Below are 23117 nucleotides of genomic sequence, written 5' to 3'. Positions count from 1 at the left end.
TAAGATATTAGCAGTTGTTGAACAATAAGAAAGACCCATTAGCAACCCAAAGACACTCCACCCCATTCTATTAAGACTACAAATCTGGTTTCAAGCTCAGTTTCTACATCAGTACTGAAAGTAGAAATTGAGGCAATCATTCAGAATAGCTGGAGGATGCTAAATAAACAAGACACAGTTTACAGCAGCACAGAAAGGTTCACTGCATTATTGCTCATGTTCTCATCGCAGTGTAATGTGGCTGCACTGCTCTTTGCATTGGGTAGGTTTTATATTATAAAAAATTTCCAAATGTCATGGGCCATTTCTTTTGATGGAAAACAATTTGTTGAAAAAGTTTTGTTTGTCAAAGTCTGAGTTTTGTATATATGCATGAAATATGAAAGTTGATCTATTTAACATTTTTAGTTTGTTCCTCAGAAGACTAGTTCAAATTGCTGATACTCTATTTTCTCTCTGACAGAAACCACTACAAATATCGCCTTACAAGAGCTGTATCATTAATTCAGGTATTTGCCTTTTAATCTTGTTTTATACAAAAGATCAGTTAAAAGGTAAACATTTGCATCAGCATTACTGTATATATATATATATATATATATATATATATATATATATATATATATATATGAAAAACTTTCAACATGCTATTTATTTTATTCCAAATATACTTTGCAAATGCAGTTTAAACCACTATAATTTGCATGATATACCTGTAAAAAGCATTAAACTTGTCTTTCAACCTTTACATGGACAAATACAATTGAAAGCATCCAACACTAAGTGACTAGCCCTTGAATACAATGCATTCAGCACAATGGCAAGTGCGTGTGGTTCACAGTACTTTTCCTGTAGCTCCTGTAGTTTTTTTAAAGCCTGTCATACTAACATTTGTAGATAGTCTAATGAGCCACAGTCAGCTTCATCCTATTGGTCAAACAGAAAACACTCTAGGGGTGGGCCTCAAAACAGGCAGAGCCTGATTTTCCAGGAGGCAGGGTGAGACATCATGGCATCTGCAGCGCATGTTTCCTTCTCTGCACATTGTTCCTTATTGTAATGCTGTCAGAACAATAAAGTCACAGTTTCAACAGACCTCTCAGGATCTCTAGCACAGGGGCATTTCCTTCTCTTTGATCTGCTGTTAGAAATTGAAGCAGCTGGATTGTTGAAGACTGCTGACAGAAATGCTCCCATTTCATTTATAGCTATGGATACAGGTTTTAACGATTACATCCTTCCCACAAGGTAACTATGTTGTTTTACTTTATTTTAACACTGGGATACATTGACTAAACTTTTGCTCCAGTGCAAAGTTTGATCCACTTCTCTTTTCAAAACATTAACACCTATTTATTCTAATTACACCGGAGCAAAAGCTTAGCAAGTTTGTTCTTGTTCAAATGATTAATGTTATAGAAAAGTCAATAGACCTAAATCTTGGGAATAAAAAGTTACACCTTATCTCAAAATAGCCCTCAGCTGCACTTGCTTATGCCAGGAAAGGGGTACAGTCTACACATGCATGACCATGCTTTGCTGTCATAATGCACACGTCAGGTAATGTGCTTGTGTACAATATAGCATTTCAACGGTATTACAGTGTACACTTAAAATCAAATGAGAAATCACAACTGCAGAAATTAACCAAAATAACTTCAAAAACAACTTACAAAACTTTTCAAGGAATGTTTTGTTAAATAGTCTTTTTAAAGCCCATTGTGATTAATTAAATCAAGTTTGCAGATAAATGCTTATTTTTCAACTGTTTTAGTAAGGGTTTATTATAATTTTTCAAAGTACTGTTTAACCTTTGGGCAAATGATTAACAATAATTTGCAGAACTATGAAATGCTAATTACAAACTGACAAAAATGCATATCAAAAGTACTTCTATTTGATTTATGCAAACAAAAGTTTGCAGATGGACCAAAAATTTACCAATACATAAATGAGGCTTAGTGCAAGAGAAGTGAGAGTATTGGAGCACGTGCAGTATTTTCAGACTACTTTAAGTGACACTAAAGAGAGGCAAAAAACACTCTTCAATAAATAGCTAATTTTGAAGATCAAAACAAAACACACCAACTGAAGCATTTTCACAAAACAGCCTGCTACAACTATAGTACTGGATATTTTCTTTTCCTGTTAGGCAGAGTTTTAATCAGATAATAAGAATATTTTATCTCCTGACCCTCTTCTCCCAAGAAAAGCAGCATTCTGTACTGCACAGCTCTGCTGAATGTCAGCTCATCTGGAAAAAGAATATGGTTGTCTGCTGACTTTATTAAGCTTAGTTTGTTGACTCAAACATGTTTGCTGAATCAAAAATAATGTGCGACAACATTTTAAATAGTTTGCTTCCATGCATTAAAAAAATATTATTTATCTGTAAAATATTATTAATCTCCAAACCTGATTAACAATACTTATTTCTGTGTGTGTGTGTGTGTGTGTGTGTGTGTGTGTGTGTGTGTGTGTGTGTGTGTGTGTGTGTGTGTGTGTGTGTGTGCGTGCATGCATAGTACGTTTCTCAAATGCTCTTCAAGCATGTGTTCTTTTGTAACTAAGAGAGCTGGTATGTATAAAGCCAAACTAATTCAAATGTACAGTTTGGAAAGTTGTGTAATTCCTTCATTAAGTTTTGTTTGGACTGGATTAGACTGTAGCACTGAGCACTGTGTTAATTAAAGCCCAGTGTCTCTGAAACCCCTGCATTGTACAGAACAAAGCAGCCTGTTATATTAATAAGCCTTCAATCATAAGAAGATGATCAGCACCGGAATACTGGGTGTAGCCTGTGTGCACTATTTACAGCTTTAAATCAACAGGGGGTTCAACTGAAACATTTTAAAATCTGCTGCCTCGGATATGAAGTGGTTAACAAGCATTTGACAAATAGGTCACTTTGTATAAATCATGTTTCATCCCACCCTCTCCAAAGGTTACATTCACATGCTCTGAACTAAACTTTATTCGACTGTATGAGGTCCATATTTTGGCAGAAAGCTATAATAATATTTTTTTTTTTTTTTACTGCTACCCAGATGAGAAAGCCAAGCACCTCACTGAAACATGCATGTACTGCTGTGGCATGGGGAACTTAAGTTAGGGCCTGACAGTAATGAACACAAGCAGTTTTACAGACTTCTTAAGTACTGAAGATCACTTGTGACTTTGTGTTATACAAATCCACATACAATACACATTACACATATACAGCACTTTCTTACCGAATGTCAAAATATGAATAGAAAGCACTGTTATTGCTTCCTGAAGCAATTTAATGAGATCCTGTTTGGGCAGGTCTACTCCTGTAGCTGTTTGCAGTTTTTTTTTCGCAGATGTTTTCACTGCCATCACAAGGAGGTATTATTATCTTCTATATGTCATGTGGCAACAACCCACATATCATACTCAATGGTTTCAGCAAAGCACGGCATGCTTTCCAAATGTATATTGTACTGTATTTATGTAAATAAATGCATTGAAAAAGCATCACGCCAATGTGGTGAGGCCATTAAAAAAGGCAAACAGAATGTTAGGCTATATTGCAAAAAGCATGGAATACAAGTCTAGAGAGGTTCTGCTAAGATTATACAATGCCCTAGTTAGACCCCACCTAGAATACTGTGTGCAGGTTTGGCATCATTAATGGTTTAGATAAGGTTAACCCAAGACACAACGTCAAATTCAGCTCAGAAAGTAGAACAAGAGGCTATAAATGGAAGCCAAGTAAAAGTAAGGTAGGCTCTGATCCGAAGGTAGGCAGCACTTTAATAGAAATGCATGGAATGGCCAACCAGGTGATATAGCAGCATCTAAAATGCTAGAAACAAAAACAACACAATCTTTTCGTATGTTCTTATTTTAAATGAGCTTGTACAGAAATGAATGGAACTATTCTTGAATAAAAAATAAAACATTTGGATAAACATGACTTATCTTGAAGATCTATTTTGCCAACAGAAATAATTAAGAAGGATAAACAGAGGACAGGGAAATGGACAGTAAAACAATAAGGCGAATCCACAGGGGAAATGAAGCTAAACTACCTCCCCACCTGCCTAAAATACTGTAGCAATTTGAAGTTTCTGTCTATACTATTACTAATTTTTTTTTTTTTTTTCAGCAACATAGTGGTGTTCAGGTTCTAGGCTGCATTGTATAACAAGCTAATAAAGTCACACAACATATCAAAGAAAAAAAAAAAAAAAAAAAACAGAAAATGAGGGACCGTCTGCTGGAATTACAACAACGTGCAAAGGAAGCTGAAATCTCCAAAGAGGAGAATAGCCATGTTGAGCCTTCAAGTCAGGGGGAAGAGGTGGTCATCAAGCAACAAGCCGTGATTTTTGAAAAGGAGCCCATTGTGGAGTCCATCTTGAATGATGTGCAGCAGATCCAAGATGAAATCAACGAACTGGAAGAAGACATCACAAAGTTTAGCCAGCAGCAGAAGACCCTGGTGTCCACCATGCGTCGCTTTAGCATTATCAAAAAGGAGAACAACATTACCAGGGACATCAAGATCCGAGCTGAGCACATTCACAAGAGACTGGAGGCCATGTCTAAAGAGGTCAAGCAGACCGGGGCGGACAACAGGCTGACCTCTACAGTCAGTAGGATCCAGCGCACCCAGCATGCCATGCTCTTCAAGCAGTTCCAGAAGGTCATGTCCCAGTACAACGGTACTCTGGTGGGCAAGCAGGAGAAGTGTAAGCAGTTCATCATCCGGCAGTTGGAGGTGGCAGGGAAGGAGGTGGGGGAAGAGGAGGTGGATGAGATGATGGTGCAAGGCAAGTGGGAAGTGTTCAATGAGAACATCATTAACGAAGTGAAGATCACCAAGTCACAGCTCTCCGAGATCGAGCAGCGCCACAAGGAGCTGATGAACCTGGAGAGCCAGATGAGGGACTTGCGGGAGCTGTTTCTTGAGATCTACATGCAGGTTGAGTTGCACGGAGAACAGGTGAACAACATCGAAGCCAACGTGAGCCACACTCAGGACTACATTCAGCACTCGAATGAGAAATTCAAGCTGGCAGTGAGGTACAAGAAGAAGCACCCTTGTAAGGTGATGTGCTGCTGTTGTTTTCCTTGCTGTAAATGACAACACCTCAATACAGCTGCATTTACAGTACTGTACAAAACAGAGATGAGGTGGTCTATGGTTACAAGGCTTAGCCTACTATTCATCAAGATGGAATCTCTTAAGAAGCAGTTGACAGTTCCATACATATTATTACATCCTATATTTGTAGGGTAAGGGTGACAACTTGCGTTTTTCAGGGACATGTGGACAGGCATTACTTGAAAATAGGAGAACAAACTACCACAAACTTTAGTAATTCTACATGTAACAGAATTGAACAAAAGCACTACAGTATAAGCAAGTTTTGAGATATTTGAGGGACCTTTTTTCTGTCTGCTATGTGTTTGCCCGATTATCAGCATATACAGTATTATGCAAAAGTTTTAGGCAGGTGTGAAAAAATGCTGTAACGAATGCTTTCAAAAATAGACACGCTAATAGATTATATTTATCAATTAACTAAATGCAAAGTGAGTGAACAGAAGAAAAATCTAAATCAAATCCATATTTGGTGTAACCACCCTTTGCCTTCAAAACAGCATCAATTCTTCTAGGTACACTTGCACAAAGTCAGGGATTTTGTAGGCATAAAGTCAGGTGTATGATTAAACAATTATACCAAACAGGTGCTAATGATCATCAATTCAATAAGTAGGTTGAAACACAATCATTAACTGAAACAGAAACAGCTGTGTAGGAGGAATAAAACTGGGTGAGGAACAGCCAAACTCAGCTAACAAGGGGAGGTTGCTTAAGACAGTTTACTGTCAAAAGTCATACACCATGGCAAGACTGAGCACAGCAACAAGACACAAGGTAGTTATAGTGCATCAGCAAGGTCTCTCCCAGGCAGAAATTTCAAGACAGACAGGGGTTTCCAGATGTGCTGTCCAAGCTCTTTTGAAGAAGCACAAAGAAACGGGCAACGTTGAGGACCACAGAAGCAGTGATCGGCCAAGGAAACTTACTGCAGTAGATGAAAGACACATCATGCTTACTTCCCTTCGCAATCTGAAGATGTCCAGCAATGCTATCAGCTCAGAATTGGCAGAAAACAGTGGGACCCTGGTACACCCATCTACTGTCTGGAGAAGTCTGGTCAGAAGTGGCCTTCATGGAAGACTTGCAGCCAAAAAGCCATACCTCCAAGGTGGAAACAAGGCCAAGCGACTCAACTATGCACGAAAACACAGGAACTGGGGTGCAGAAAAATGGCAGCAGGTGCTCTGGACTGATGAGTCAAAATTTGAAATATTTGGCTGTAGCAGAAGGCAGTTTGTTCGCCGAAGGGCTGGAGAGCACTACACGAATGAGTGTCTGCAGGCAACAGTGAAGCATGGTGGAGGTTCCCTGCAAGTTTGGGGCTGCACTTCTACAAATGGAGTTGGGGGATTTGGTCAGAATTAATGGTCTCCTCAATGCTGAGAAGTACAGGCAGATACTTATCCATCATGCAATACCATCAGGGAGGCATCTGATTGGCCCCAAATTTATTCTGCAGCATCACAACGACCCCAAACATACAGCGAAAGTCATTAAGAACTATCTTCAGCGTAAAGAAGAACAAGGAGTCCTGGAAGTGATGGTATGGCCCCCACAGAGCCCTGATCTCAACATCATTGAGTCTGTCTGGGATTACAAGAAGAGAGAGAAGCAACTGAGGCAGCCTAAATCCACAGAAGAACTGTGGTTAGTTCTCCAAGATGTTTGGGCCAACCTACCTGCCAAGTTCCTTCAAAAACTGTGTGCAAGTGTACCTAGAAGAATTGATGCTGTTTTGAAGGCAAAGGGTGGTCACACCAAATATTGATTTGATGTAGATTTTTCTTCTGTTCACTCACTTTGCATTTAGTTAATTGATAAATATAATCTATTAACATGTCTATTTTTTAAAGCATTCTTACTTTACAGCATTTTTTCACACCTGCCTAAAACTTTTGCACAGTACTGTATATTTGTATTTTATTAGCTAACTGTTTGAATATATAATATCTATCAGAAGATACCATTCCTGAATGTAGCCGTTATGACAAATGGTATTGGATAGGTCAGGCAGTCTGGCTCGGGTCACATGTTAGAGGCTGGTAATCTCAATTTAGTCCTCAGTGGACACTACTTTAGAAAATCACCACATCATTTCGAACAACCAGAAGCTGCCAGAGAAAGGACCAAGATTTTTTTTTTTTTTATGATAGTTTTAATATGTAACAAGATATTGTATATTATTTCAAATGTAATACTAAGCTCCATGTGAACATTAATGATGGCTTTTTGTAATACCCAATTGATTAGAGAACAGAAACATATTAACTGCTGCATTATCACATTTTATAATCTCCCTCTTTTATATGTATTGTGCACATCTGCAAAAATGTAATAAACACAACAGGACACTGACCAAACTACAGTAGTTTATAACCTAAAAAACACCTAATATCTTATAAAAAGCTCACTGAAAAAATATCTTGTCATTTTTAATGTGGGAGCAAATGTTTATATTGTAGTCAAACAAAGCTAAATGACCAAACTACTAATTTCCTCCTCCTCCTGTTCAGTCTCCTTGCTTCACTTGGATCTAAGTATTAACAGTTTGCTTACAGTGCAATCCCATTTACCCCTCTATTTGCTAAGGCACGCCATTTGGGGTGAACACTGGAACTGGAACACTGGAACAAATACAGTAAAGTGGCATCATTTGCATCATGGGTTAAGGCTCCTCACACAAGCTCCTTGCTTTGCAATGCTGTACACCATTAGTGTAAAACTGGGACAGCATAAATAAAAGGCTGGGTGCCAGCATGTTTAAAAAAAGAAACGCACTATAACAAGCAGACTAGATAAACAGTACCTACAAGATTCCTCCCCAAGGTCTTATTTGAGACCTACTGTAATGCTATTTCTAACACTAGTACTTAGTAATACAACCTGTTTTTTTTGTCAAAACATTTGGAACATTCTATAGTGTACCGTATATGTTCACACAAGTGAAAATCTTTTTGTTTTTTCCCCTCAAACAAGTAAGCTAACAAACTTAAGCATTACTGGAAAGCATGTTGGCAACATTCACACATTAAGCTGGTACTGCCTCAGCCATTACCCGAAGTGCTGAAGTTGACAGATTATTCCACTATTATGGGATCCTTGTGCTGCTCATCTGTGCTATATATATGTAAACTGGTGTAACAAGAGTCTTATGGATATGGAGACACAGCCCAGCATGACAAATCATACGCACACAATGCGACTGACACTGCCCTCTTGCTATACAAATATGTATTACTGCCTGGCTGAGCTAACAGTTGGTAATATTAAACCGAATTCAAGAATGTATCGTTACATAGTGAGCTACAGGAAAATAACTGATGATGGAACTGTTTTCCTGTAACTCACTGAAGAGGCCCCCTTATTTATTTATTTTTATAATACATGGATACCCTTGTGATGCTAATATTAAAGAAGACGAGGTTCAGCAGTACAGTTTTTTTTTTTTTCCTTTAAACGTAGTGTTTCAGTGCTGTACAAATTTTCAATGTCATTATCAGTTTCTCTCAGATACAAATGTACCAGCTTACTACTGTGGTATTATACCTTTTTTTTTTTTTATATATATATATATATATATATATATATATATATATATATATATATATATATATATATATATATATATATATATATATATATATATATACACACACACACAAATAAATAAATAAATAAATAACCCTAACACCTTCTTCTATAATTATTCTGCAAATCAAGAATGCATGCTTCAGGTAGAGAAATATCATCAGGAAGTGTAAAGAGGCTCTCTTTTACGAAGAATGTCCCATTTACGTTTCATTCTCAACACATGAAATCCTTATAGACATTTCACTCTAGAATATATGCATTACCACTGTATGAAAGAGGTGCAGAAACAAACACTGATCATCATTTCATTGCTAGACTCAAAGACTGAGTAGCACTGATTTAAACAGCAAAGCTTTCTCACTTACACTAGGACTGGCTTTCCTGATACGCGGGGGTGCCTCAGGACCTCGGACATCGCCTCTTTGGTCTCCTCGATTCGCTCCATGTCACTGGAGTCCACGACGAAGATTACCCCATAAGATTCGGAGTAGTAATTCTTCCAGATGCCTCGGATTCTCTTCCCACCGCCCAGGTCGAAAATGGTCACCTCAAACTTTCCCTGTTTCAGGTTGATTTTAGAAAACCCAACAGTCGGAGCGACATCTTTGGGATTTTCTGAAAAAAAAAAAAGGATGTTTTCCAGTGTGCAGAGTTTTATCTGGGTCTCTTCAATTGAAAAAAAAATAAATAAATAAACTATCTACTCCCTTCAAAATTAAAAATACACCCCTTCCTTAATAACAAACTTAACAGTTGCCTGTGTAGGAGGCAGTGTGGTCCAGTGGTTAAAGTCCAGGGCTTGTAACCGGTCACCGGTTCAAATCCCACCAGTGCCACTGAGACTTATTGTGTGACCCTGCACAAGTCACTTAACCTTCTTGTGTTCCATCCTGCGGATGACATGTTAAATCAAAGTCCTATTGTAAGTGATTATGCATATAATGCACAGTCACTTACAATAGATATTGTTAGTTCCATGTGTATTAAAAATGGGGTGCTGTGGATCCCAAGCTACAATGCAGCAGTGGTGCGTTAACTGGTCCATCAAACTTTATAGTGCAGATGGGAATGTGACCCTGTTTGATAACACTTGACAATACAGAGATTGTTGATATCACTTGTAGACACCTTGTCACTGCTCTTTTGTGATTGTAAAAGGTAAAGGTTTATTGGATGTAAAAAGTGAAAGAGCTTGGGCTCTACACCACCTTGTTTTTTTGGGGGGTTTTCTTACAACAGTATCTTTGAAAACAGGAATAACATGTAATAAAGTTAAAATGAATAACTTAAGTTCAACTTAAACACGTGCATCTTAGACAGAGAAGAAAAAAATGGTTGATAATAACCCTTGCCTAAAGCAAGCCTCTCATGGATCACAGACAGACATTAAAGGTGGCTGTACACTACAGGCTTCAAGCAGCCCCTGTGTTTGACAGCTCAAAGCGCCATGCTGGATAGAAAAAAAAGAAACAAATAGATGCATCTGCCTCAGCGCAGTCAGGATGGCAATGATCCGACATAACCATTACGTGACCATTACTCAAGATGTGGGCTGAAATCTGCAAACAAATCTCTTCTCCTTAGTGGCCAAGTTGTGTGTTTTACACATTATTCCTTGCAAATCAAAGGTTAACTGTGTTGTGTTGGATACTGAAGCACCTGCCAACTGAGCTCCAATTATCAGCTAAGTTTGGGAGATTTAAGGACAACCACCTTTTTTGTTTTTTTTATAGACTGTGTATACAGAGGTATGGCAAGCATCAGGGACATTATAAAGTTGGTTACGCAGTTCAGTTTGTAGAAATCACCAGTTAAATGAATACCTTTGAGGGCTTTTGTTACAACCCTACACCTGTTAAAACAAACAGCACATGTGTTACAAATGTTGACGCGAAGAGCCAGGCAAGAAGAAAGACTGTGTATGATAAACAGGAAGAGCATTTCCATTTCACCCACCTGGTCTTGCAGTTACCAGCAGGCTGGTGAATTACCTTTGTCAACTTGAGATTATTAAGAATTATAACTGTTTAAGCTCTTTGGTTTATGGTTTGCAAGAAGTATGCTGCTCATCTTGGCTTATTCCGCAGGTATGGAATACTTGGCTATCATTTTTTTCTTATCACAACAACTTTAGCATCTTGAATTGATCTTATTTTACAGCTAGGTAAGAATGCAGCACAGGGGAGTGAACACTACAATTCATTTAAAAACCTAAGATCACACACTCGTAATGCTTAATGTTTTAAATCACCAGGCTACTTAACTGTCCTAATCAGCTATGAATATTATTATTAGTAGTAATATTTCTTCATTAGGCTGATGTCTGCATACTCTTTCTTATTCTTGTATTGCATTTTCTTGGAGGTGAAGGATTATGCTGGGATTTTCAGTGAGTATGTAGGGGTTTGCGCACCTCCCTGAATGCTTCTTACAGTTGCAGTTTTGCCAGCATTGTCTAGTCCAACCATCACCAACGTCACTTTCCTGCAAAATAAAACAGATATTTCAAAGTCAACACTGGGAGGTGATAGGATCTTAAAGCATACCCACATGAACAGGTCAATTCAATCACGGAATAAAGGCTCAAAATCCAAACTGTATTAACAAGTTGTGAGCAGCATTCTTTAAAACCTCTTCAGTAATGTAAGGAAAAGTGGTTACATTACATAGTGTTATACTGTACTATACATTCAGCGCTCAATCAAATTCACTGTAATGTGAACAATGCAGGTTCATTTTAGGCCTGCAAGTTAATGACAACCAAAAGTCACAGTAGTTAAGATTTGGTGGTGTTTTCTAAAATATCCAGCTGAAGGTCTTCAGCACCCAAGAGGGCTTCATGAGCAGTAGCAATGAGGATTGCTACATTACCAACAGATTACAAACAGTCCATAGTGCTGCTCCCCCATCCAGCACACAGATTAACAGAGATTTTATTCAGCTCGGATTAGGAGGAGTTGCTCTTGGGTTACACTCACACTCAAGAGGAGCAGGATATTGAAGGAATTTAAAACAACCTTACGAAGAAAGGTTCCCATTTGCTTTTGACTAAAATAAGTGAAGTGACTGGCAGTGGGGAGTAAGATATCCTCAATGCAATTCAAGATCTGTCTTTTTTTTTTTTTTTTTTAAGGTAGCTTTACTGACTACAATACTACAAAAGTACTCCAATTTTTTCCAATCCCTTTGTAGAGGTCTGATTTTATTATAACCAAGATTATTATTTATATATTGATGCACAATGAAAACAAAACAGTAAGTTTTACATCAATACCTCATTGGGCACATACTGTACATAATGTTATTTACATTTTAAATAGTGAGCAGATAGGTTTGTTGATTGTTTAAGTAGTATTGTTCCTTGGGATAACAACATACTGAGCTCAAGTCATGTGATTTCATAAAAACACCAGATGCTCAGTGTTTGGTATTTCAGTTGAGTTAAAACTGCCAAAATGAGTTGATTAAGAATCTTTATAAATAGCCATTCGAAAAGACATGATTTTAATTGATGCAAGAACAGTGAAAGACACGGCCATGCCCCGCTTGAGTAATGAAGATCACCTGGTTGCTATCGGCATGATTGAAGGCAGTCTGTCTGACAGAAGTTGCCAGGAGAATGAGATGTTCTACTTCAACAAGCAGCACACTAGTCCAGAGAAACCAGCTCTGTGAGGGACAAGCCACTTCCTGGAAGGTAGAGGGTCACATCAGCCCAGGACCGTCACATCTGACTGATCCATCTGCATAATCATTTTCACACTCCAGTGGCTACAGCAAGAGAAACTCCAGGAAGAATGTAGCTCGACGTCTGCATGAAAATGATTTGCACGCTCAGAGGCCGTTCAGGGGTAACATGTTGACAGCTGAGAGACAAAATCGCCGTCTTCTGTGGGCCTGAGAACATCTGAGGTGGCAGCAGAGAGAGTGGTGGAGTGTTTTATTCACTGAGGAATGCGGTTTTGCCCTTGACAGACCTGACAGAAGACAACATGTGTGGAGACGTCGTGGTGAGCATTACGCTGAGTGGGGAGGAATCTCCTTTAACACAAGAACGCCTTTGGTGCAGATTGTGGGCAACCTTACTGCTCGGTGATACATTGACAAAGTCCTTGAGGCAACATTTTTTCTGTTCCTGCAAGCAAATCTGGAAGTGTCGATTTTCCAGCAGGACAATTGAAGACCACACAGTGCTAGGATTACAATTGTACGACAATATTGAGGTCTAATTATCCATCTGTTTGTCACACTCTAGACCAACACGATTAAAACAATAACTGAATTTTCCTTTTATCAAACACTCCAATCCTCCAATAGACCTTCCGAATTGTACTTGGGTAGAACTGTAGATTTTATTTATGTGAAGATTACTTTGAGATGCATTAGTACAACCCTGAGCAGATATGGTGCACCGCAGTGACGTTTTGCACACTGCCCTGAACTCTCTTAAATTAATGAAGTGTGTTACATCATGCAGTTCTAAGTAATGCAGGCCTATTTGTTTTCTTTCTAGGTGTGGGGATGCAACACAAGTTGCTAGGACAGGGGGAGTTTGTTTTTAACACAACACATGGTTGCAATGGCCAGCCAGTGGCGTAGGTTTTGAGGGCAATGGTGGAAAATATGTTTTGTTGCTCATAATAAAATAACCCCAACACAGAACCAGATTTAAAAGCCTGGAGTATTTGGTACTAGTCTATTTTTATCTGTAAATCTATTTAACTGGAAGTACATAAATCATTGACAATATGCAGGCTATGTGTACAGTGACATACAGAGAAACAAGGCACTTTGATATACCACAGATTATTCACTTGTCCCTAGTTTCATCACAAAAACCAGCAGTTCTCTACAAATGAAAAAAAAATCAGACACATTGACGTATGATATTCATCCCCAGTGGGAGGCCTAATCAAGTCTCCTCTATTTTTCTTAAGTCTCTATAGTTTGGCTTAGGGTTCTACATTCTTTTAAATTCTGATTTTTGAAGATATACTGTACCTAGGAATTAATTCAATTAAAAAAGGTCACGCTTCCATAGTTCAGCCTTTGAAACACTCTACTACTTAATCACAAAGATACTGCTGACTAAAATCTGTTTACACCCAACCCAAGGTTTTTCTTAGCACACTCCTGCTACAGGTACCACTGCCACCAACATAGCTGTACCACCTTTCCTTACTAGATACTTATGATCTGACATTTTCACACAGGGCTTACGGTATGTGGTGACAAATGTTTTGAAAACAATATGGGAGACTGTACCTTTACAGATTACGTTTACATCCATTTGGGTCTGCACACATCTGATTTAAAAACCCTGATAAAACTGGGACAGTTCACGGGTTCAGTCACTGGTCATTTGAGTTGGTTACTGGAACAGTATTAACCACCCACAGGGAAGCAGGCACTAGACTTGCTGGCAAATCAGCACGTGCTGTTTGAAGCAGGAGTATTCAGGGAACAGCTGCGTCTGACCTCAGAGCTACTGTAGTCCAGTTCAGACATAGAGAGACTGGTGTGAGTGGAGTTTGAGGGGCATTCTCGGGCACTTCCTTACTGAATATGGATACAGAACTAAATGCTACATTTGGGAAAGAGAGAGATCATGTAAACTATTTGTAATCTAAAAGTTAAAGCAAACTAATAATCCAAAGTAACTACTTGTATTGTTTCCACTCACATTCATTGGTAAATGGCAGTATTCCAGATAAAACAGCCCACACAAAAAACAACTCTAGTGGTCTGACTATTCCCAGAGATTTTCTTGGCAATATTTGATAAATTAAAAATAATGTTTCAAGTCTGTAACAGTATGATGACTATCAATAAGTTTTGTGAATAAGGACCTTATTTCAAAAGGTGCTACTCAAAGTTATTTTATTTAGTGAAGAACAACGTAACAACAAGAGTCCAATACACACTTATTATATAAGGGGGTTATTGTGGTTATTGCTTACCTTGTATAACTTCAGTAAGATACTGTATCTGTTTAAAAAGTACATTCATTTAGCAACAGTCCACTTGCAGCAAGGAGCAGGCTTAGCCAGTTTGATTTAATCACTAAACTCATGATTTACTACACTGTTCACAAATACATTTCTGTAACAAAACTCTACAGAGTATCCCCAGATGTGTATATAACATAAAAATAAAAAAAATCATAATGTGACACCCACCACGTGTTTGTGAGGAACACTCTAAACGCTAAGCATGATACTGTAATCCTTACCTGTAATTCCACCTTTTAGTCAGACTACAGACATTTCTGCACTGTATCAATTTTAATCCTGTCTCGACCAAGGGAAGGAAAGGAAGTGAAGGGACCCAATGCCACTAAAGCAGCCAGGTCTGGACAAGACTTACAGTCAAGTTTCATGGAATGAATCCCGGTCTCCCAGCTTCAAATGTACACCAATTACTGTCGGTAATGTAACCCCAATAAGCCATTATTCAAGCTTACTACTGGCCAGGACACACTTTTGAAATTACTACAGCAGGCTGATCGGAAGAATTTAAACCTACCAACAACTATGAGTAATTTTCCAATGGCAGAATGAACACAGTTGCACTGACGCATCTATATAGTGACACCATTAAGAAGCCAATAAATATTAGTATTAATACTACTGTTATTACAACCGATTTAATTGCAAGTCCTCACCTGGCAGGCTCCCGCCACCATTTCAACCAGCTGCAGCAGTTCGCCATCAGACAGAACACCGCACTCCACACCCGCTGGTCTTGGAAAACAAATCACACAAAATCATGACGAAAATCTGCAACAGGCAGGTGTGGACATCATAACCACATCGCTCAGTAACGAGAAGAACGGCTCACAGTAATTCAACTACACAATCCCAAATTAAATACATAAATAAATAAACTCCGTTGGTTGTTCTGAAATGTGATATGGTGATAAGGCCAACGCTGCAGACGAGTCCAATCAAAACGATCGTGTTGTTGTTGTGTCCAGATGTACGCTACCCTCTGGTTCATTGCCGTTGCAAATCTCAAAATAATAAATCAGATGATATTTCTTCTAAAAAATACAAAAAGTTAAACGTGCAGACTGCTTATTCGCGCGTGGCATTCTGTTTTATTCTATTTTATATTCTATCGTGAAATCAAATCCCCTTATCTTATATCTCACGCAATCCCTGATATGAAGCTAGTAATTATATGTCGTTGCTTTATACATATATATATAAGATATATATTATATATATATATTATATATATATATATTTTATATTATATATTATAACAGAATCCGCGGAACTTATGTCTTGAATAAGAATTTGAAAAAATCCTTGCAAATGAAACTGGACGCGGCACAGATGTCTTGTTATTTATGCTGTCTTGGGTGCTGATGTTATCAGCCTCTCTGCTTTGTTTACACCGCCGCTCCATTCGCTGCTATGGCTGCAGACTTCATCACGTAGAACGTCATGACGACAGGCCAAGAAGAAAGCGTGACACACCTTCACCCGAATTATCATCCACACTTTACCAGTCCATCGATAGGAAGCATAGGGATGGTTTAGTGCCACCTAGTGGAAGTAATCCAAATAATCACAGGTATTGCAGCTCTCAGGTGGAATTCACGTATACAAAGAGGGCGGCAAGTTTCCCTTTGCAAATTCTAGCTACCCCCATAGACATGAATTGACTGGAGAATGTGATGGATTTTGTGAGTATAGTGCATTCTTGTATTATCCTGATAAACTTTTGATATACATGACACTGTTTTATGCATATCACAACAGAAGAAAATCCGAGATATATGTCGTGTATTTGCACAGCTGTTTTAAAAGTGCAGTACCATTGTGATTCCTCAAGCAATATTATAGGGGTATGAATTATTAGATCCACTGTTATATTCAAAAGCCATTAAGTGAAAGAGTGGCTAATTTGAGTGATTGGACAACAGTACTTAACAGTGATAAAACTTTGACCCTCATGTTACACAACACTGTCTGTTACATCCATGAGTATGAATATTGGCATATGCAGGTAATTATTAAAAGATGAATCCCACTGTTTTCTTATGTTGTCTGGTCAGCAGAGTTCTGCACAAATTGCCCTCTTCTGGGGTTACCTGAGTGAAGCTCACCTGTTCAGCTGCATACGGCCCACTACTAGCGCTTTTTGAGAAAACAGACAAATGAAACACATGTTTAAATCTTTATATGTTTAAATGTTAGCTCGTAATATATATATATATATATATATATATATATATATATATATATATATATATATATATATATATATATATATATATATATATATATATATCAGTTTGGAAAACCCTGGCCAAATTTTGTTGTTGTTGTAATTTGTCAAATAACCTCACGATGGAGCCACAATCAAGAAATGTAGACAGTGGCATCATGGGGCATCCTTCAGAGTCACTGAATAAAAAAAATCTCAATGAAATAGTCCCAACCTTGTCCCAATCTGATCTGTTCTGAGAAAACATAGCCAAAGTGATTCACTTTTCCTGTTTCAGAAGTGTTACTAAAATGATCAGGTGTCAGCTACCATACCCTTGCTAACCCCCTCCATAATTACCTGGATCTTGTTCTGTATCAGAACTAATCAACTGAAGAACTGCAGAACCAAACGAGACGTGTTACAGGTTGGGTAGCCCCTGCCCAGTGGACACTCCTTGGCTCCTACGTCAGAGCTGGTTTTAAGAGACTGGTTGTTCTAATGCTTACTGGGGATGAGAAGCTCAATGATTACCATTCAGTCTTCTGTAGAGGGAAATGCACAGGACTGATTTCAAAGTGCTTTTGCAGATGAAAACTTGGTATACGTCTCTGTTTTCCACATTTTTCATGGCTGATTTGGAACACTTAACAAAGTGATCAGTGAAGTCTAAGCAAATGACCGAAATATAGATCTCTTTAAACGACACACTGGTACTGAATTATGTTATGTTAATGTTCTAGTTCCTACAAGGGCAGCTGTACATTTGTTTTCCATCTTACTGACAACTCCCTGAGCAAGGATGACACATTTCTGCCTACCTCTGTGTTTGGAGTGACGGTCTGACTGTGGGGGTGTGATATGCATGGTAGTCTAGCTCTGTGTTTGGAGTGCCGGTCTGACTGTGGGGGTGTGATATACATGGTAGTCTAGCTCTGTGTTTGGAGTGCCGGTCTGACTGTGGGGGTGTGATATGCATGGTTGTCTAGCTGTGTGTTTGGAGTGCCGGTCTGACTGTGGGGGTGTGATATGCATGGTAGTCTAGTTCTGTGTTTGGAGTGACGGTCTGACTGTGGGGGTGTAATATGCACGGTAGTCTAGTTCTGTGTTTGGAGTGCCGGTCTGACTGTGGGGGTGTGATATGCATGGTTGTCTAGCTGTGTGCTTGGAGTGCCGGTCTGACTGTGGGGGTGTGATATGCATGGTAGTCTAGTTCTGTGTTTGGAGTGCCGGTCTGACTGTGGGGGTGTGATATGCATGGTAGTCTAGCTCTGTGTTTAGAGTGCCGGTCTGACTGTGGGGGTGTGATATGCATGGTAGTCTAGTTCTGTGTTTGGAGTGACGGTCTGACTGTGGGGGTGTGATATGCACGGTAGTCTAGTTCTGTGTTTGGAGTGCCGGTCTGACTGTGGGGGTGTGATATGCATGGTAGTCTAGCTCTGTGTTTGGAGTGCCGGTCTGACTGTGGGGGTGTGATATGCATGGTAGTCTAGTTCTGTGTTTGGAGTGACGGTCTGACTGTGGGGGTGTGATATGCACGGTAGTCTAGTTCTGTGTTTGGAGTGCCGGTCTGACTGTGGGGGTATGATATGCATGGTAGTCTAGCTCTGTGTTTGGAGTGCCGGTCTGACTGTGGGGGTGTGATATGCATGGATAATGATAAGCATAATTACATCATCATCATTCTATTTAGATTCTCCATTGTGGAGCCAAAAGCAGCATGTTTGTGCTGTGCACGCTGAAGAGTCAATAATTCAAGTTAATTTGTAATGTATCAAACCGCTCATCTGCAAAGTTCCCTTACCCTTTTATGTTGCAACACTTAGCTCTTGTGATGAGTGCAGTAATTACCTAAGCAAGTGACTAATTAAGAGCTGGGCTCAATTGTATGGGATTATTCAGAAAGACAAGCTCTATGAAAAGCTCTATGAAATGAGACACACTGACCTCATCAACTTCAGAGATGACGCCATTGCTTTTTAATATTGTTTAGTCGATGGAGTCAATTATCTTAACCTTGTTACTGAGAGCAGCTGATACAAGAGATATGCTATTTCAGGAGGCTAAGTGGCAGAATTGCATTAGGTGCAGTTTTTTGCAAACGTAATCAAGGTTTGAATGGCATTTACAATTTGAGGTCCACTTCTTTATGTAAATTGAATTGGTGCAAGAAAGTCTTATAACCAGTGGGCATGCTACCTGTGCAGCTATTGCTTATTTGCACAACAGCATAATATTTCCTGCAAGCTCTATACATACATTTTCAACCAAATAGTTGAAAAAGACTTGTGATGAATATTTTAATTTTTCTTAAGTGTGAATCTGAAGACTTGAGGTCTTGAGGGTGATGAACCAGCTCATTGTTTACACTGTACGTACCCATTGAATTCACATCTCTGAAGGATCTAATAAAAGGAGGTTCAGTGGAACTGGAGGACAATGAATGGGGGCATTAAACACATCTTTTAATTCAGGATGATTATCTTGAACGTTTAAGTCTACATTTCAAAATCGCCTAACAATATAACATTTTTAACATTATACTAGATATGGCAAATAGTGTTTGAATATTTTTGGATAATAGATGTATCATCTGATTGGGCCAAAAGGAGAAGAAGAAAAGTGAAAATTGTAGTGAAACTGAAAGAACAAACATCTTTCTCGTGCTCCCATTGCCATTGCTTTAACCTTGGGAAGGGGCACACAGCACGGGCTACAATGCCAGGCATTTAAATATTTTACATTAAATATTTTACATGTGCTTATTTTCAGACAGGAACATACAGCTGGGACACTTCTTTTAAAGCAAAAACCAGGAAGTCGAATATATAAAACAGTGAGGCCTTTTCATAAAAGTTTAACTCCCAAGTTATTTAAAGAATGTTTATTAAATAATGACTGATATTCATAAAAACAACAAAAGTAAAGAGTTTATTAACATCTTCACATGATTTATCAAAACGATTGTTGCTTTAATAGCTCATATGCTTAAGCTTTATGAATAGGGCCCATTCATCCCAACAATAATAACAATGCACAGTCTTTACTGCACAGGCTGAAATGTTATTTTCTGTAACCACTAGGTGCTGCTGTGTGATACTGTTTTAAAAAAAGACAGTTTGTAGTCCATTCTGCATTAAGGATGGAGATCACAGTACTGAACTAGACAACTGGTTTTGATGGACAGTAACAATATAACTATACTGGGTTTGACAAAATTCAGCTAAAGTAAACCCTGTCTTTATTAATGTGCATTATTTAAAAGCAAAATTAGTATGCAGATTTGTATACATTATATGCTCATTGTCAGGTGCTGCAAAGTCTGTTTTCCAGACTCGACAATGCTGGCCTTTTGTAATTTATTTAGTCTTAAAAATGGAAGCACCTGTCGACCAATCCCTCATTATCAGTCCCATATTAAAATCTGTCAGTGCTGTTGTCCAGCCTGTGATTGAATCGAATAGCAAATGGCGTGACATTGCACTGTTGTGGAATGCACGTTATAAGTGGTGAAGTGCAGCAGCAAGATATCTCTTAGGAGCGATCAGTACATTTAAAATGAAAATGAAAAGGTGAGGTCCATGAAGTGATGGCAATGCATATTATAAGACATTTACTGCAGTTGTGTTGTTAGCTCCATGCACTTTAAGGAAACTTCAGTTACACGTTAGAAATTATGGTCATTTTTTAAAACCATAACAATAAAAAACAAAGTCAGTTGTGTGCATATTAAATGTATTTATTTCTGTAATGTTTACATATATTTCAGTGAGGGTTTATGGTATTTTTCCTATGGAATATATTCACATTTAAAATAATGTATTTTCCATTCGTTATTTTTTTTCAATAATTGAACACTCAAAACAATTGAACACTCAATGTTACCAACTGTTGAGGAGTCACAGTAAGATAAACATAGTTAAAAAGACCCTTTGTTGCAGAGGAATCACCTTTAATATTCCATTAGGGAAGGTTGGTTTAATTTAGTGTCCTTGGTTTCCTCAGTTATGCTCTGTTACCACCCCAAAATAACATCCTATTTGTATTAGCCTCTAATTAGCTGGCACTAGGGAGGGTGGTGTGTATTGAGCTGAGCATTGTGATGCTGCAAAACCTCTGCAGAAATGCATCAGTTTAGCATCACCACACTTCATTACTGTGAACAAAGCCCTTAAATTGCTAAGGCGACTCTTAACTGAGATGGTCAGTGCTGGAGCAATGATGCCATCTCTCCAAGCTGAAGACTGGCAGTGCATTTCTAGACAGCCTCCCCTTGTCTAGATCGGTGGTGTAAGTAGCTGCACAATAAAGGTGGTTCATGATCTTTAACCAGGTACCATAACCTATGTACACAACGGTCAGGTACAGGCTGTGAGTTTCCTAAACTCACTAGCAGGACAGGGGTGTCACGGAGTCACCCTAAAACCCGTCTTGTCTTGTACAAGGTTCAAGCACCTTTTCTGAATGAAAGGTCTATGAGGCAGAGATAGATGTCTCTTTGATAGAAACAGTTTCATTTATTTGAAGTCTTCCCACTAATGATGGGAGTGGGAATGTAGAGATGGGAGCCCAGCTAACAAGATTTCAGTTTTTGCCGGTATCAAGTAAAGGCCATGGTTGGCCACACCTCTGATGTGGAACACCTGATGCACAGGTCTGTCATGGTGTTCGCAGAACCAGTCCGAGCTGAGTGTGGCGCAGAGTTTGAATCCTGTTGGAAACATTATTAGACATGAATTATATCATTTAAACTAACCTGTATTGATTGAAATAATATGATATACTCTTTGCCAAAAATTATAGCAATACTGTATATGCTCCGTTCAAGTAGATCTGTACAACTAGTAGGAAACAGTTGGAAGGAGTCAAACTTGGCAGGCTCTTATCAGAAGAAGACCTTGTTAGCTCATTTCAGTTTTATGAGAAAAGACAGCCAATTTTTACTTTCATTACTTTCAGATAACAGAAAGTAGGAGCATTAGAAATTAAAAATTGGCCAAAAGGCTAGGACGTTTCAACACCTGCTTCAACTGGATTTTGTATGAAAAGAAAAAAAGGGGTCTGACTTAATTCAGTAAAATAATATTATCATTTCTAGGAGCAACTGTCTTACTGAAGTAACTGAATCAAAAATACATGTTACAAACTAAGTTAAAGTTAACCTGTTATATAAATAACAGTATTATTGTTGAAAGAAAGTATTACAGTTAAAATCGAAAGAAGTTCAGTACTAAATGACACTGTCAGAATATTGTAATAATTGTGCTGTGTTATAAAGAATATAAAACCAGCATAAATAATACTGCAGCAAATTATGAACAGGTTACAATGATTTGAACTAAGAAAACTGAATGTTTGAAAAAAAGCTTGTCTATGTGCCTTTGTTATTAGTGTACATACATTCTTGGAAGCCAGTCAGACTATTGCGCATAGAAGCCTGTAACCCTGAAAGAAGCAGGCATCTGGGGGAACTAAACACTTATGCTAGGTATTGCTAATTAGCAAAAACAAAAGGGTAATTATTTTTAGACAGAATAATATTTGAAACTAAAAAGACCTATTTGATTGTGTTGTTAATAAGCATAGAGGTTTTAAATAAAAGTATTCTGATCTAATAATAGAGTGACAAAATTCTCTGAACAGAAATAATATGTTTTAAGTGTTTTGATCTAATAAGAAAGATAATATTAAAACTAGCAAGTGTTTTTGCTTGCTAAGGCTCTACTGTAATATAAATAGACTGTAAAAGGAGGAGCAAGCATTTAATTTAATCAATTTAAGAATTAATTCAGGTTCTTCAACTAAATAAAAAATATTTTAGAGATAACCATTAAATTAAAGAATATAATGTTTAGTTTATATAAAAGTTTTATTGCAATGAAAAAGGAACTGTTAGGTTGGAATAAAGTGTAAACTATATTTTGTACACAAAAAACCTACAGAAAAATAGCCTTGCCCTTATCTACTTGCAAGCAGAGCGGTACTAGATATGGATGGTTCTTTTAGGGAGTCAAAGTGAGATTTACTAGTCCTGCAGTTTTGAATCCAAAGCCTTTCTATAATAAGAAAACCTGGCAGTTGAAGCGAGCATTCCATGAATTAGGGGAGTTGTGTCCAGTATCAGTTCTTATCAATTAAGTAGCAACTTTCTTTGGGAGAAAACTGACTTGAA

General features: G+C 38.2%; 2 protein-coding genes across 6 annotated transcripts in view; one reads left to right on the top strand and one right to left on the bottom strand.

Moving 5' to 3' along the window:
* Positions 1 to 15910, bottom strand: part of LOC121320977 (ADP-ribosylation factor-like protein 13B) — a 28287-nt gene extending 12377 nt beyond the window's left edge. For 2 of the 5 annotated variants that reach the window (XR_005950894.1, XM_041259843.1), the window contains exons 1-2: positions 11142 to 11957; positions 9094 to 9343 (exon numbers count right to left, since the gene is read on the bottom strand). Coding sequence is in view for 4 of the 5 variants with exons in the window: in XM_041259843.1 (XP_041115777.1) it covers positions 9094 to 9343; positions 11142 to 11280 (389 nt within the window). In the remaining variant the exon portion in view is untranslated. Of the gene's footprint in view, positions 1 to 9093; positions 9344 to 11141; positions 11958 to 15392 lie in introns of those variants that run through there. The other 3 variants (XM_041259841.1, XM_041259842.1, XM_041259840.1) reach the window with 3 other exon arrangements.
* LOC121320979 (syntaxin-19-like) lies at positions 986 to 5518 on the top strand. Its single transcript, XM_041259844.1, has 2 exons — positions 986 to 1248; positions 4133 to 5518. The coding sequence occupies exon 2, from the start codon at positions 4229 to 4231 to the stop codon at positions 5111 to 5113; it is 885 nt and encodes a 294-aa protein (XP_041115778.1). The 5' UTR covers positions 986 to 1248; positions 4133 to 4228; the 3' UTR covers positions 5114 to 5518.
* Positions 15911 to 23117: the final 7207 nt, after the last annotated feature.

Source organism: Polyodon spathula, chromosome 9, assembly GCF_017654505.1.
Source record: "Polyodon spathula isolate WHYD16114869_AA chromosome 9, ASM1765450v1, whole genome shotgun sequence".
In the NCBI taxonomy this organism is placed as follows: Eukaryota; Metazoa; Chordata; class Actinopteri; order Acipenseriformes; family Polyodontidae; genus Polyodon; species Polyodon spathula.
The sequence above is the reverse complement of the archived record's forward strand: the minus strand, read 5'-3'. Positions and strand labels throughout refer to the sequence as shown.